A 15,635-nucleotide genomic window follows, 5' to 3' on the forward strand; every position below is an offset into this window, starting at 1 on the left:
GCTCCGGGTGCCCACCTGAGTAATGCAGGCGCCTGTGAAGGCCACGATCACAGCCACCACGTTGACTGTCAGCTGGAACTGCAGGAACTTGGAGATGCTGTCATAGACGTTGCGGCCCCACATGACGGCCTTGACAATGCTGGTGAAGTTGTCATCGGTCAGGATGATGTCAGAGGCCTCCTTGGCCACATCAGTCCCTGCAATGCCCTGGGGTGGCACACAAACACACAGAGTGCCCGTGGGGCCCCTTTCTTGGCCCTACTTGACCATCCAGCCCACCTGGGCTGATTGTGTGCCTTTTCCTACCAAACAAGGCCCTGCCAGCTGTGGACAGCACTCGCTTTTATCCAATACGTTCTTGTGCTACAAACAAGTGGTTGTGCGTCACTGTGAAGGGGCTTTGCCCAGAAGCACAGAGCTGCTGACATGGCTACTCACACAGCCTTACACAAGGCCCAGCTGCTGCAAAGTGGCCACTCACTAGCCTTGTGTCTATTCCTAGCATGCTACAGAAGCTGGCTATCTAAGGAGGCCCCAAAAGGCCCCAGTGGCATGGTTTTGGCAGGCTGAGGAACCCATCCTCGCCCTGCTGCTCCAATACACAAATGCAGAACCAGCTACAGCCCTACAGGGCTGCTCAACCCTGCCACCACCCCACCCCAGGCCTAACCTTGTGAAAGCTGCTGCCCTTAGAAGCTCTGCTTGGTCTCCCCTTCAGGTTGGGGATCTGGGAAGAATAGATTTTACCCCTGCTGTGCTACACTGTACACGAGGTGAGTGAAGGGTGCTCCTTTCTGCTAGGGTGGGAATAGGGGCCACCAAGCTGCTGACTTCATCAGCTAAACTCAGCTTCCTGTGGGGCCAGGGCTAGCTCATATGGGCAGCGCCTAGCAGCCACCCTGCTCAGGAGGATCAGGGTTTTAAGGGAAGAACTAGCTATATATGAGCAACAGGAAAGAAGCGCAGAGGAAGAGCCCACGAGAGAGTGCTAATCACATTTGGGGCCAAGAGTCTATTTTGAGTGACATCATCGACAAGCCCTGCATCCTGCTCCCTTCTTAATGGTGTAGCTGGCTCCCACTGTCACTTCAGGAGTCATCGCACCAAATGTCTTGAGACAAATCATACACACGTCCCTTAATAGGAAGAGCCCATATGGGCCCGAGTGGCCAGGATGTGAAAGAACCTTCAAGCATTCTGCAATTTGCCCTACACTGGCTCCTACTTTTTGGAACAAAGCTAATGTCCACGAGACACAAGGTGTCATCTGTGTGATCAACTGGCTGGAACTGGGTGGTTTACCATGGCAAAGCCCACATCTGCTTTCTTGAGGGCCGGCCCATCATTTGTGCCATCTCCGGTCACGGCCACCACTTGTCGCTGCTCGCCAGTGGTGCTGTCAATAATCCCTGGAATACAGAACAAAGGAGGGTAAGACTGGTACCATCTGTTATCACAGCTCCTTGTGGTCTGGTCAAAGGAACTGCAGGGCTGGGTTGCCTCCGTGCTCCTGGTCACCCTCAGGATCAAGACCCAGGCCTTAATAGCACAGCCCAGCCCCGCCTCTCACCCAGGTCCTTCACCTAGTAATACAAGGTGGTTTGATTTGGTAGAATGGAAGGGTCCAGCACTGTGTGGCTGGATAATTATCTCCCCATTCTGGGCATCAGTTTCCCCATCTAGTCCAGTGAGTGGGCAGCCTCTATGGGCCCTTCTTCCTTGGGCATTTTCTATTTACCAGTCTCTAGAAGCAATGGATCTAGAACAAAGGTCCCTGCTTCCTAGGCAGGCCTTAGAGACTCATTTGGGAGTGTGGCTTAGAGTGCCCAGGAGCAATGACACAACATTCAGGGGCACTGGTGCCAGCCACCTTGGGAAGAGGGTGTGTATGCTTGGTTACCTTTGACGAGAGTGTGCTTGTCAGTGGGAGATGACCGGGCGAGCACCCTCAGCTTGGGCCACACCTTGTCCAGCCGCTCCTGTTCTATCTGGGGGCAAGCACATGGATGCTGCAGAGCCAAGGTGGATGGACAGGTAGGGGTGGGGTGGGAGGGTTGGGCAGAGTGGGGAGCAGCCAGCACCAGGCCTGAGATGGCAGGGCTACCTCGCCTTTCTCGTTGCGGATCCTCCGGTTGAACTCCTTCCCCTCCAAGCACAGGAAGTCCTCCCCTGGCTGGATGATGCCGCATTTGGCCGCAATGGCCCGGGCTGTGTTGATGTTGTCCCCGGTCACCATGCGGACTGTGATGCCAGCACGCTGGCATTTGCGAATAGCTTCAGGAACCTGGAAGGGACAAGGAAAATGGGTGGAAAGGGAAGGCATATTTTGTGCCTGGGCTGAGTCCTTTCCAACATCTAGATGTGCAGATCCCTGAGGTAAAGCCAAGTCTGTAGGCCCAGTGCAGACTCTTGGGAGGAGGGAGCCAGAGGAGGCACAGAGTATGGCCTGCAGTGGGCAGGTGCCCCCCTTGGTCCCTCAGCTCGCCTCCACAGTGCCTCTTTCCTTGTTGGCCCCAGGAAGCAATGATGATTTAGACCCAGGCCCTGGCAGCAAAAGCAGGGTCCAAAGAAGCCACTGGAAGCTTCTGTGTGGAAAGGTCACCTGGGTGGCCATAGTAATCACCCAGCTCTGTCAATCTTGTTTTCCAGATGTGAAACTGAGCCCAGAGCTGATGAGCAGGACCAGCTGTGTTCCCAGGTGGGCTGGCAGGGTGACTGCACTCTAAAGAATGAGGAGAGAGGACTTGGACTGCTTTCCTCCAGTCCCTGACACACGAGAGCCTCTGCTCTTTCTCTCCTTTCCCTTCTTTTTTCCTTTCCCTTCCCTTTTCCTTTTTCCTTTCCTTTCCTTTTTCCTTTCTCCTTTCCTTATAAAACTGTCATTTTGTACCTCAAAAAAAAAAAAAAAAAGAATGAGGAAGGGGTCTCCTGGCCCAGGCTGATCCCTCTGGGGCCCTGACTAGGGGGTAGGCATCTGGCTGTCATCTGCCTTGTGGCCAAGCTCTGGGCTCCTCTCATTTGTCAGTTTTTTTTACAATATGAAACCAAAGCCATTTCCCTCAGGAATTCATCTTTTTTCTTGGGGCTGTAACTTGTACACGATCTACTCAGTAGGAGAAATAGAGCATCGCTTAGTTATATAGCATGCATTTCATTTCCAAAGGTCAGATTCTGGAGCAAGGGAACAGGAAGGAGAACGCCTAGCATTTAGTGCAAACAGGCCAATCAGGGTGGAGGGCGGGAAGCCAGGAGACCAGCCAGGAGGTTGTGGCATCATCCCAGCTATGGGAGGACAGAAAGGACAAATAAAGTATGTGGTTCCTCAGTGCTGAGGCTGTGGCAGGAGGAAAGGAGACAAGATGCATAGAGGAGACTAAGGGGAGGGGAGAGGACGGAACAGGAAGGGGGAGCTGTTAGAGCTGGAGGAATTAGGTGAGGAAGGCAGGCCTGAGCTGCTGATTTTTCAGTGGGCTCCTTGTCAGCACTGATGGGCTGATCATGTGTGCCCTGGGGACAGTTACTGGGCCCGAGGAGAGTACAAGAATGTGCAGGCGCCCAGAATTGGCCCAGTCCCCTGGCTTAGGGAGCTGGCATAGGGTGTGTACACAGGAGCAGAAGGCAAGATGGCAGGGAAAGGGGCGGCATAAGGCAGTTTGGGAGCAGCCAGGGAAGAAATGGGGGGCAAGAATAGAGACACCATCACTTAAGGCTATGACAGGGTGACTCTATGATCACCAAAGCACATACCAAAGGTGGTAGGGAAGAGTCCAGCCACAAGGAAGGATTGTGCACCCTGAGTCCCTGTGATGTGTCACCTTGCTCCCAGCATAGGGTCATTTACTGCTCATTGGGGATCTTGGGGTCCTGGATAAGACCACGGGTTACAAAGAGATAACTCTTAAGTGAGGGAGTAGCTCCTTTCCCTGAAGCGGCTGGACAGCACTCCTCTGCTGCCACCTAGTGGCCATGAGGAGCCTGAGCGTCCAGCGCTGAGCAGCAGGCTTCTCTGGACTCTCAACCCCCCAGCCGGGTTGGCAGGAAGGCCCCCTCCAGAGGGGGACCTGCACCTCGTGGGACAGGCTGTCCCTTATTGTCTGCTCAGCCCTGCTCTCTGCTTTCTCCTCAAGGCCCCACAGCATGGCAGCAAGCTGGGTATTCAAAAGTGCCAGGCCCCACTCCAGCATTAATATTGCCTGGCCCTAAGCCTCCTGTGGGCACAGCCACCGTCTGGCTGCAGTCACCCCATGCTTCCAAGCACCCATCAGGTTTAACCAAGGCCTGTGCCCTTCTGTCTGCTTTTGGCATGAAGGCTTCACTTGTGCCCACTGTGCTCCTTCCTTGGCCACCACCCAGTTGGCTGGTCTCCTTGGGGGTCTGCCTGGCCTCCCCATCTAGCTTTATCACTGTGATCTGTCACCTGAATTCTCTCTCAGCCACTCTCAAGCTAGAAAGACGCTGTTCCCTGGGACCCTCTGCCATCACCCAGCCTGGACATGGCCTCTCACTGCCCTGAGCTGCTACTTCACCATGGCACGCAGTAAAGCTGGTCTTTGCTGAATCCTTCTCATGACTTGCCTGTGTTTGATATTTTCTGATATGCAAACTTACAAAAAAAATAATATTGCACAGCTGACCCAGGGGCTCTTCCCACTGCCAGCCTTCCCTGGGCCTGCTTTGCTCACACTTTAATTCTCTCTCCATCTACCTATCTTCTCCAGGCCAGGCTCAGGTCGGTTTCTCTCAGGTCAGTTCTTTCCCCCAGACAGAGACCATGCGGAGCACAGGGCTGCTCCACTGATATGACACATGGCTGCTGTTTAGATGTGGCGAGCATTGTCTTCTCCTGCCCTGCTGCACCCACAGCCCCAGGGCAGCTCCTACAATGATGTGCTTTCAGGCTAATGGGCAAAGTGGCCCTGCTTCTGACGTGAGGTGGGCACCAATGGGTAGGATCTGGGAACAGAGACCCCTTCCAGACTCTGCCTCTCTTGAGGCTCTCCCATCTTTAAAGGCCAACAAACACAACCATTGCAAAGAACCTGGTCAGGTCGAGGTCTCCAATGACCTCCCAATGTCAAGGCCATGACTGCGATAGCTTGTCTTCCTTCATTTTGTGTTTGCTTCACTCACATGGTCTTGAGGTTTTCCCTCCCTGTCTGGCCTCTGTTGTAGCTACACACTGTCCCGCTGACATCACCCATATAAAGATGCTCCTGAAATTTCTCTCCAGCCAGAACCTTTCCTCTGAGTGTTCCACTTCTATGGCCACCTGCCTGCTCAACATCTCGAGACACACGGATGTCCTGAACCTCAATCAGACCCAAGCAAACCCTCGACTGAGACCTCGCACCGTGTCCCCAAACCTACATCCCCTCGGGCTTCCCAGCTCAGTAGAACATGGGGCCTCCCCCTCCTCATCACCCCCTTAAGTCCATTGCTCTTACAAGTGTTGATCTCACTGCCACCCTCTCTCAGGTGGAACCCGAGTCTTCTCAGGGGCCAAGCAGAAGGGGGCCTTCAGTGGACAGCACAGTACCTCTACGTAAGGCAAGGGCAAGGAGGCCCAGCGAGGGGGTCAAGTGTACTGAGGAAGGCCTGATGTGGCGTGCCCCCGAGCCTCAGCCATTAACCACCTTTTACAGATTCCAGAAGCTGGCTGGTTTGCTCTACCTGTAACTTGGGCAGGAAGAGGTGTGTCAGCTGTGAAGGCAAGGAGAAAGTGGCCCTTTCATGTATGTCGGTGGCTAAAGCCTACACTGTGGAGGCTGGATGTGGGAAAAGGCCACCCTGCCACCCAATGGACAACCTTGGGACCAGGGCACAATTACCAGGGCAGCTCCCAGAAAAGGAGTGTCTACCTCAGGCCGCACAGGGTCCTCGATGCCCACGACAGCTATGCAGGTGAGGTCACCCACCACCTCGTTCTCATTGTCCCAGTCAGGCTCCTGGCTTGCGGAGAAGTCTCGGTAGGCGATGCAGATGGTACGGAGGCCATCACAAGCCATTGGCTCAATGATCTTCTTCACCATGTCATCTCGGTCCCGAGGACGGAATCCTCGGAGTTCACCATTGCTGTTTAGGATGTTGGTGCACCTGGGGCAAGGGGAGGGGTGGTGGAGCGAAAAGAAGGCAGGAAGGGAACAAGAGGGAACAGCAGGTCACACTGGATTCGGGGCCTTAGCAAGTGACTGGTGTCTTTATAAAAAGTGCAGAGGACAGAGAGACACACAGACAGGGGAGAATTCCATGTGATGACAGAGCCAGAAATGGCAGTGATGTGGTTGCAAGCCAAGGAGTGCCAAGGATTGCTGGCCACCAGTAGAATCTGGGAGAGGCAAGCAAGGATCCTCCCCTCCAGCCTTCAGAGGGAGCGCAGCCCTTTCCACCCTTGACTTTGGACTTCTGGTCACCAGAACTGTGAGGTTATAGATTTCTGTTGTTTTAAGCTACCAGGTTTGGGAGTGTTTGTTCCAGTACTCTCAGGACAGTCATACACTGGGATGGGCTAAGAGAACAAGGTGGGTGGTAGGAGATGGGAGAACAAGGCTCATGGACTCTATGGGGCTGGGGTGTGAAACACAGACAAAAGCTAAATGCCACAGAACGAGGACAAGACAAGGCAGTGGCAACCATCAGAGCCCAAGCTCTGATGACCCTAAGGGCTCCTCAGAAGGGACAGGACTGGAGGGAGATTCAGCCACAGAGACAGGTGTGGTGGAAGAAGTGAAAGGAGCCTCATGTGGCAGGCACCATAAGGGAGACTGATGAACGAGGAACTGGCTGTTAAGGCCAGGAGTCGGGCAGAAGGAAATAGCAACAAAAGCTGGCATGGACTGACGTTTTCCCAGTTACATGGATTCACCCATGTAATTCGCACAGCACCCCCAGGAGGTCAATATTTCTGTGGTCTCCATGTCGTAAGAGGAAGCTGAGGGGAGGGGACGGGGGAGGAACTCGCTCACGTTCACACAGTCAGCAAACAGCAGAGCCAGGGTTGGAGTTCAGTCCCAGTTACTGACCTTGGACTTTTAGCCATGGTGGCCCTGTGGCCCACAATCAAAGATGCACAGAAAGAAGTCTGGGGTCTCCAAGTCCAGCCTCTACTCCCAATCCAGCTGGAACTGCTTCAGGGAGGAGGTGGTCTTTGCCGTGGCTCAGAGAGGTTGTGCCTAGGCTGTCTAGGGGGAGAGTGCTCTGGATGGGGCAGCCAAGGGTGGGGGGACATTTGATGATCAGGTCTGCTGAGAACGAGGGGCAGGCTGAGCGTGGAGCGCAGGGAATCCTGTGCGTCCTGTTGAGGACTTTGTTCCCAAGGACCACAAGGAGGGTATGGGAGGAGCCATGTGGGTGGGGCAGAGAGAATGGAGGGAAAAAAGAGACCAAGGTCAAGGGGAAGTGTGCAGGGGGAGCAGGGGTGCTCAGAAGCAAGGCTGCATGCTTCCCCCTTTGGTTTTTGAAACAGCTCTATTGAGATACAAGTCACATACCAAACAATTCACCATTTAAAATGTATAATTTAATAGCTTTTAGTATATTCTGAGACATGTACAGCCATCACCACAGTCAACTTTAAAACATTTTCATCACCTCTAAAAGAAACCCCATGCTGGGTATGGTGGTGCCCGCCTGTAATCTCAGCATTTGGGGGACTGAGGCAGGAGGACTGCAACTTTGAAGCCAGCCCAGGCTACATAGTGACACCCTGTCTCAAAAACAAACACAAACAAAAAACCCAATCAAACCAAAAGGAGTCACACATAAACAACAGCAACAATAGATAAGTCGGACTTCATCATAATCTTAAAACATTTGTGCTTCTAAAGACACTACCAAGAGAGTGAAAAGACAACCCACAGAATGGGAGGAACTACAAGTCATACATCTGACAAGGAGCTAGCACTGAGGACACAGAAGGAACTCTTCAAACCCAGCAATAAAAAGACCCAACTCTCTAGCCTGCTCTTCCGAACTGTCCCAAACTCCTCCCACCACCAATATCATCAGGTCTAGCCACAGCAATGACTCTACTTTTCTTCTTCTTCTTCTTCTTCTTTTTTTGGTGCTGGGGATTGAACCGGGGCCTTGAGCACACTAGGCAAGTGCTCTACCACTAAGCTACACTCCCATCCCAACCCACTTCTTGGTACCAATTTTCTAGGCATCTCTCAATTCAGTCAAGTTGACCACTAAAAAATTAACCATCACGTATAGCTAAGAGTAGAACTGCTAGTTACATGGTAACTCTGTTTAACTTCCTGAAGCACCATCAAATTGTTTTCCAAAACGAGTGCACCATTTTGCTTTCCCCAGTAATGTAGAAGGATTCTTCTTTGGGGGTTGCTTTGCCTTGCTAGTTCACACATGCGTATATTGTACTTTCATCGGATTAGCCCCTTCAGTAGAGAAGAATTCTAACTTCTCATCCTCACCGATACTTCTGGTCCTGGGGAAAAGGAAATCGGAAACACCGCGATATACCAGTTCACATCCACTAGGACGGCAAGAGTGATAATAATAATAATAATGACGACAATAGAGAAAGCCTAGAATGCTGTAAGCAGAGCTTAACAGATAGTTCTGGTGGGGCTCAGAAGACCACAATGCTGACAGGAATACAGACAGTAGAGACTGTGCTCATGAGACTTTAGATGGGAACGAGGACTCAGTTGGGAATTAGGCTAGATGCCATTTGCATTACATTCCGGCCAAGAACTTGGTTGCATTTTGTCTATGCCTTGAGACTTGTGGCCGAGTTTAAAGATGATGGACTAGTTTATCTAGTGGAAGAAATTTCAAGGTAGCACAGCATTCAGAATACGGCATGGGTACTACTGGCTTCTTTTAACCAAATTTACTGTGAGAATCAGGAGCAAGGAGGAACAGAGTGGAAAACTTGTGGTTTGGCCAGAAAGGAAGTACTGTAAGGCTCCAGCCAAGAAGGATGCAGTTGTGTAGTGCCTCTGAAAAGAGGTCAAGTAGTTTGCATTGGGTAATAAGAAACATGCCTAGAGGGAATCTCAGAAATTATCAAGGCCACTGCCATTCCAGGCTCAGAGTTATAGAAAAATAAGTTTGTTTTACAGACTTTCCCCGGGCAGAGTCTTTGGAGAAGAGAGTCCCAGTGTGCTCTGCGTTCCCAAAAGAACCCTGTGAATCATTTCCCTGGGAATCCCCCTTCTCCATGTTCAGCCAGCAAGGCACTCAGCGATCACTATAGCCATAGTTCAAACGAGCCTAGGTACAGCTCCCGCTGGTGTCAGACCTTGGCATTGTCTACATGGTGCTAGTTTTGCAGACAAGCAGAATGCCATGGAGGCTTCCACCCAGATTTCAAAAGGAAGGATGGGAGGCTAAACAATGTATGGCAGGGTCAGAGTCCCTACAAGCAGCCTCCAACAGGGTGATGCCCGGAGCTGTGAGTATGAAGTTGAAGCTGTAGTGGAGGCCGCAGAAAGTTAGAGATGCCAAGAATGTGGGACACCTGCCGAAGGAGGCTGCGGGCAGTGAGCCTGGCCAGCACACGGAGGCCGTGTGGGCTGCAACCAGAGAAGTCACGGGGGTGGGGCAACCCAAGCTTTTGGGAACCCACATTCCACCACAGTGTACCCCGGATGCTGGATCTGGAGATTTAGGATTTAATGTTTGCCCTCCTCGCTTTGGGTCGGATCCTCTTATTTTCTTAATTTCCCCCAGTTGAAATGGGAACGTTTACCCTGTGCCAAGTATGTAACTTTCTTTTTTTTTATTTTTGCAAGACCTCACAGGTGAGTTTTCCTTGAGTGTCAGGAGACCTTGGACTTGTACTTTTGAGCAGTGCTGGAACAGTTAAGACTTTGGGGACTCTTGGAGATGGACATAAGTGCTATAGCTTGGATCTGAAATGTTCCTCAAAGCACCTTGTATTAAAGGCTTGGTTCCCAGCTTGGTGCTCTTGGAAAGTGGTAGAAACTAAGAGGTAGGGCCTAGTGAGGAGGCGTTAGGTCATTGGGGACATGCCCTTAAAGGGACTGTGGGACTGTGATCTCTTCCTCTTTCTATCCCGGCCATGAAATGAGTGGCTTTTGCTCCACCACACACTCCCTGCCATGATGTACCGCCTTGTCCACAGGCCCAAAGGCAATGGGCCAACTGACCACAGACCAAAATCTCTAAAATTATAAACCAAAGTAAAACTTTTCTCTCGTATAAGTTGATTTATCTCAGGTGTTTTTTTTTTTTTTTGAGATGGGTCTCACTATGTCCCTCATATTGTCTTTGAACTCTTGTGCTCCAGAGATCCTCCAGCTTCAGCCTCCTAAGTAGCTGGGACTACAGGTATGAACCACTATGCCCAGCTCAGGTATTTCTTATAGTAACAGGTGACTAGCATGGTATATATTTAAGAGAGTTAAAATGTGTATTCAAACACAAACTTGTACATATGTGTTCATAGCAGGATTATTCATAATTCTGGCTATTATTCATAATAATAATTATAATTTTGGCTATTATTCATAATAGCCAAAATGTGTAAACAACTGCAATGTCTGTCAGCAAATGGATGGGTAAATAAAATGTGGTGTCATCCTTACAATGGGATATTATCCAACCATCAAAAAGCCAGGTGTAGTGGCTCAAACCTGTAATCCTAGCCACTCAGGAGGTAGAAATCGGGAAGATTGCATTTCAAGGCCACCCTGGGCAAAAAGTTCCTAAGAGCCCATCTCAATCAATACAAGGCACTGTGGCATGCATTTAACATCTTAGCTACACAGAAAGCACAAATAGGAGGATCACAGTCCAGGCTGGCCCAGGTATAAATGAGAGACCATATTTGAAAAATACCTATAGCAAAAAGGGTTGGGGATATGGCTTAAGTGGTAGAGCACCTGCCTGGCAAGTACAAGACCCTGAGTTCAAACCTCAGTACCACAAAAAAAAAAATTTCAAAAAGGAATAAAGTTCTGATAGATGGATGAACCTTGAAGATGTCAAGCTCAGTGAAAGAAGTGACACAAAAGGCTACGAAGTGCACAATTCTATTTCTATGAAATGTCCAGAACAGGCAAATCTACAGGGGCGGGAAGCAGATGGGTAGTTGCTAGGGCTGACGGGGGGCGGGGGGAGTAGCTCCTTAATGGTTCTGGGGTTGCTTTTTGGAGTGATGCAAAGGTTTTAGAACTCCACAGTGGTGACAGTTAAACAACACTGTGAATATACTGAATGTCATTGAGCTGTACACTTTAAAGTTCAAATGGCCAATTTCACATTAGGTATGTCTTTTTACCATCAAAATAAAATGAGAAATTTGTACATACCCTTTAGCTAGCCCCCAGCCACCCAAGCCCTGGCTCCTTCCTGTCACCCACTCACTTTTTGAGCAGGATCTCTGAGGCCCCCTTGCTGAAGAGGCGGAAGCCACCATCAGGCATGCGGATGACTGTGCTCATGGACTTGCGGACCGAGTTGAAGGTGTATACTTTGTAAAGCTTATCTTCCGGAATCTGCTCCCGCACAGGCTGGAAGTCCCGCTTCAGGTCCAGGACGAAGCCTAGCAGAGCGCACTCCGTCTTATTGCCCACTTGGCGTGGGAGAGCGCCTTCCTTCTCTGGAGGCTGCAGGGTGAGGAGAGCCAGCATGGCGCTGAGGCCGAGAGCACCTTCCGTGCCATCCCCAGGGCCACAGCTCCTGCTCAGGTTGTTAGGCGTGGTGGCAGGGAGCAGTGGAAAGCCTAGGCAGGCCGTGCTCTAGCTGCAAAGTGATCCCTTGCAGGCAAGTTTGCCATCATTCACAAAGCTTGAGAGAGACATCTAGAACCTGCAGGCCCCACTCAGCAGCCAGAGCAGCCTGTCATGCCAAGCACAGTGAGGAGGGTGACCAGCGCTCTGGTCAAAAGTTCTTATATATATATTTTTGGTGGTGTTAGGGATTGAACCTGGGGCGTCGTTCATGCTAGGCAAACATTCTACCACTACCACTGAGCTACACTCCCAGCCCCTCAAAAGTTCTTAAGAGGGCCTAGTGAGCCCCTCAGGACAGCTCATGCCATGCTCCCAGACCGGCCCCTCCCCTCATCCCACTGCAGCTCTGCCACCTGCCCTTCTGGCCCAGCTCACTAGTATTTTGGTGGTGTAGGCACTGTTGATGGAGATGGCATGGACCAGGAGGTCAAGGATCTTGGGGGTCAGGGCACTGGGAGCTGGAATCTCTTTGTAGTGGGTGTCTCCTAGGTAGGACTGGACCACGGTCATCCGATTGGTGGTGAGTGTGCCCGTCTTGTCAGAGCAAATGGCTGTGGCATTGCCCATGGTCTCACAGGCATCCAGATGGCGTACCAGGTTGTTGTCCTTCATCATTTTCTGTAAAGGTTACAGACGGGGCAGGGGGCATTTGGGTTGTTTGCTCATCGGATTAAGGGGAACGAGAGGTGAGCAACACAAACACGGTGTATGTGTGGCACTAATAGCTCTTTTGGGCCCTTGATCAGCACTGGGCTGGGTGGCACCCAAACTGAGGGAGCAGGCCTGTAAGGTGCAAGGACTCTCATCAAACTGGGAGCACTCAGACTCATCTCAGTGTCCCCAGCCTTCCCCAGTCCTCACTGGCCCAAAGTGCTTAATGACACCTCACTCACTTTTCTGGGTCTGTATAATGGCATCAAATGTATTATTACTATTACCTTGACAGAGTAAGCCAAGGAGATGGTGACAGCAAGAGGCAGGCCCTCGGGGACAGCCACAACCAGCACAGTGACGCCAATGATGAAGAACTTCACGAAGTACTGCACATAGACCGGTGTGCACTCTGCTAGCCACACCCGGCCATCCACGACGAAGGTCTCGATCACAAAATAAAGGACCAGGATGATGACGGTGATGGCAGACATCACTAGCCCTGCTCAGCCATAATGGAGTCCATAGAGGGTAGGGCAGGAAGGGGGCCAGCAGAGGTGAGAGGGGAGAGAGGAAGAGGAAAGAAGAGGTAAGGGGCACTGCAGCTGTGGCCAACTTGAGCCTGGCCAGGGCCTTTTCAAAGGGCTACTGGATTTGGTCCATGTTTTGAGACAAATAGCCTAAGCGGTGGGGGGGGGGCCTGGATGGCTTTAGTTTGAATCCCTCAGGACAATGTGGGGTAGAGAGCAGAGAGCCTGTGTCTGATGGTGTGAGAGGCAGGGTTGGTAGGGACCAGTCACCTTCAACCCACTCTCAGAAGTTGGGGTTCTGGACAGTAGGCCCTCAGTGGTGCTGGCTGCCTTTTGGTTGTGTCCAGGCAGAGCCAGAGGCGTTGGTGAGGGAGCTGGATAATAGGTGAAGGCACACGACCTGGGCCTTAGGGGAGGGTTTGGAATCCATACTCATTTGGGGAAGGCTGGGCCTGGACATGATGACCACAGCTGGCGCTAACCCGGTCCCCTGGCTGCCTGGCCCACACCACCTACCACATCCCTTCTCTCTGGCCCTACATGGCCTGGCTCCATCTCCAGAAGCCCAATGTCCCCCATGCTCAGTAAATGGCCCCTGGCCTGCCACCCTTGGCTGTCCCTACCTGCTTTCCCAATCTGCACAGCCAGTTTTGTGAGCTTTCCCTGAAGGACTGACTTCTCCTTCTTGGGCACGTTGGCTTTCTTCTTTTCCCGCTCCTCCATCTCACCACCTTCCGCACTCTTCAGGGGCTGCATTTCCATGGCAACTGCCCCATCCTGCTTCTTAGCTGCACACAGAGGAACCCCATGGCCAAGGTTAGGTCCCAGCCAGGATGAAGGGGCTACAAGGGGCTATCACAGGGAAAGACATGTCACACCATATGAGAGGAAACGGATTCAATGGAGTTCTTTCATTTCCAAGCTTAACATGGCAAAGGGAGTCTATTGGCCTCCCCTCTCTTGCCTCCCAAAGCCCAGGCCCTCCTGAGGTAGGGTAACTCCAGCACTGTCCTAGGTGGGGTAGAGAGACGGTTCTCTGTGGGAAGGGAGGACAGACAAAAGCACAGGGAACTTGGGCACACAGACAAGGCGGCCAGTCCTGGAATGCCCCAAATCTGAATACCTGAGAGCAGAGTCCCGTGGTCCAAGGAATGTTCCAGAACCCAAGCTGACTAATCTATCCACTGGTGTCCAAGCCATCTCCTTGGTCTCTTCAAGGAGTTTTAGGGCCCCAGTGGAGCCTCTTCCTGGGCCAGCCACCCCTGCTTGCTGCTCAGGCTGTCCTCTCCTCATTGGCCTGCTCCCTGGGCTGCTGTGGGCAAGCATTTTCTGTCCCTCCAACTGCTTCCCTGCCTCCTCTCAGGGTAAGATGGCTTCCCTCACTTCTCCCCTGCCCTCGATGTGGCGGTGATGTGTCCCCTAGCTCAGACTCCTCCTCATCTCCCTCTCCGCCGAGCTCTGACTTCATGCACTCCTGGTGTTCTTGAGCCCTACAGCCCCAAGTAATCCATGCCTCCTCCATTCCTCCTCAGGAAGGGGCTACCTGACTTAGCAATCAGGGCCCCCCTGCTTGTCTTCCTCTCTCGTCACTCTTGTCCTTCATGCAAACGGGCTCTTGGCACTACAGCCATCACCTCTGTATCCCTTCTTTCCACCTGGCAGGCCACTCACCATAGCTCCTTCCTTCCAACAGCTACAGGGACATGTCAGGCCCTGCCCAGCTGTGTCACTCTAGATTTGAATCCCTACCTACTGTCACCCTGTCATTAGCCTTCCCCTGCCCCAGTGAGCTCCCAACCTCAGTTATCTTCTGAGCTCCTGTTGACTTGTCTGACTTTCTTAGTCCCTGGGTCCCCAAGGCCAGCACACACCATGCTGTACTTGAGGACTGTCTGTCTCTCTGCACTGTGACCTTTCCGCTTCATCCACCTTTCCATTTCCAGGACCTAGAACTCATGGCTCATTTGACCTGACATCTCTCCTCCTTGGCCACTGCCTGCCATCTAGCCACTTCCCTTTCCCGTGCGTGCCTGACCAGAGTGCGGGGACCCACCAGGCATTTGGAGATGAGAGGAAAACCAGGCCTCTGCTTTTTGGGTGATCACTCTTTCATCCTGACCCATGGAGTCAGACAGAAGAGAGGTGACCTGGGAACCCACAGGACTAACTGGGACCCAGAGCTTTGGGCAAGTCATCCTCTCTGTGCCTCAGTTTCCTCAGCTGGCCAAAGTGGGCCTAGGGTGGGCCCACTCATAGGTAATCTTTACACATGGACAAGCTCAAGTTATGCCAATGGTCTCGGCATCTGCTAGCTATCCTCTAGTTGGCTGGTCTGGGCTTCCAGCAGTGTCTGTATTGCCCCCTCCACCCTCTGGCCAGGGTAGAACATGGAGCCCACTCACCTGTCTCTAGGTGCTGCTTCTGCACTGCAGCAGGAGGTCCCTCCCCAGACACCCGCCCTCCCCAGCCTTACCCCCCAGGTTCCTCAGCTGCCCCCGAGCAGTGAGGCACACACATTACCTCTGGTCTGGCTATTGTCCATCGCCCCATCCTGCTGCTTGCCTACAATGGAAGAGGAATGACAGACACGGAGACTTGAGAACATCCATGTGGCCATGACACACACACATGTACAGGATATCAGGCAGAGCTGGGGCACAGACAATGCAGCCTAGGACCATATGGGATGGGAGGAGGGGAAGGAGAGGCCTGATTGCTGGTGGTCCTGATGTCA

General features: G+C 52.1%; 1 protein-coding gene across 6 annotated transcripts in view; it reads right to left on the reverse strand.

Moving 5' to 3' along the window:
- The window catches only part of Atp2b3 (ATPase plasma membrane Ca2+ transporting 3), a 70,543-nt gene that overhangs the window by 25,332 nt on the left and 29,576 nt on the right, over positions 1 to 15,635 (reverse strand). For 3 of the 6 annotated variants that reach the window (XM_074064414.1, XM_074064412.1, XM_074064416.1), the window contains exons 8-17: positions 15,422 to 15,463; positions 13,525 to 13,689; positions 12,659 to 12,873; positions 12,096 to 12,338; positions 11,353 to 11,594; positions 5,859 to 6,093; positions 2,105 to 2,284; positions 1,901 to 1,988; positions 1,303 to 1,409; positions 16 to 207 (exon numbers count right to left, since the gene is read on the reverse strand). In XM_074064414.1, the coding sequence (XP_073920515.1) occupies positions 16 to 207; positions 1,303 to 1,409; positions 1,901 to 1,988; positions 2,105 to 2,284; positions 5,859 to 6,093; positions 11,353 to 11,594; positions 12,096 to 12,338; positions 12,659 to 12,873; positions 13,525 to 13,689; positions 15,422 to 15,463 (1,709 nt within the window). The remainder of the gene's footprint in view (positions 1 to 15; positions 208 to 1,302; positions 1,410 to 1,900; positions 1,989 to 2,104; positions 2,285 to 5,858; positions 6,094 to 11,352; positions 11,595 to 12,095; positions 12,339 to 12,658; positions 12,874 to 13,524; positions 13,690 to 15,421; positions 15,464 to 15,635) is intronic. The other 3 variants (XM_074064415.1, XM_074064413.1, XM_074064417.1) reach the window with 1 other exon arrangement.

The sequence above is a fragment of the Castor canadensis genome, chromosome X (assembly GCF_047511655.1).
Source record: "Castor canadensis chromosome X, mCasCan1.hap1v2, whole genome shotgun sequence".
NCBI lineage: Eukaryota > Metazoa > Chordata > Mammalia > Rodentia > Castoridae > Castor > Castor canadensis.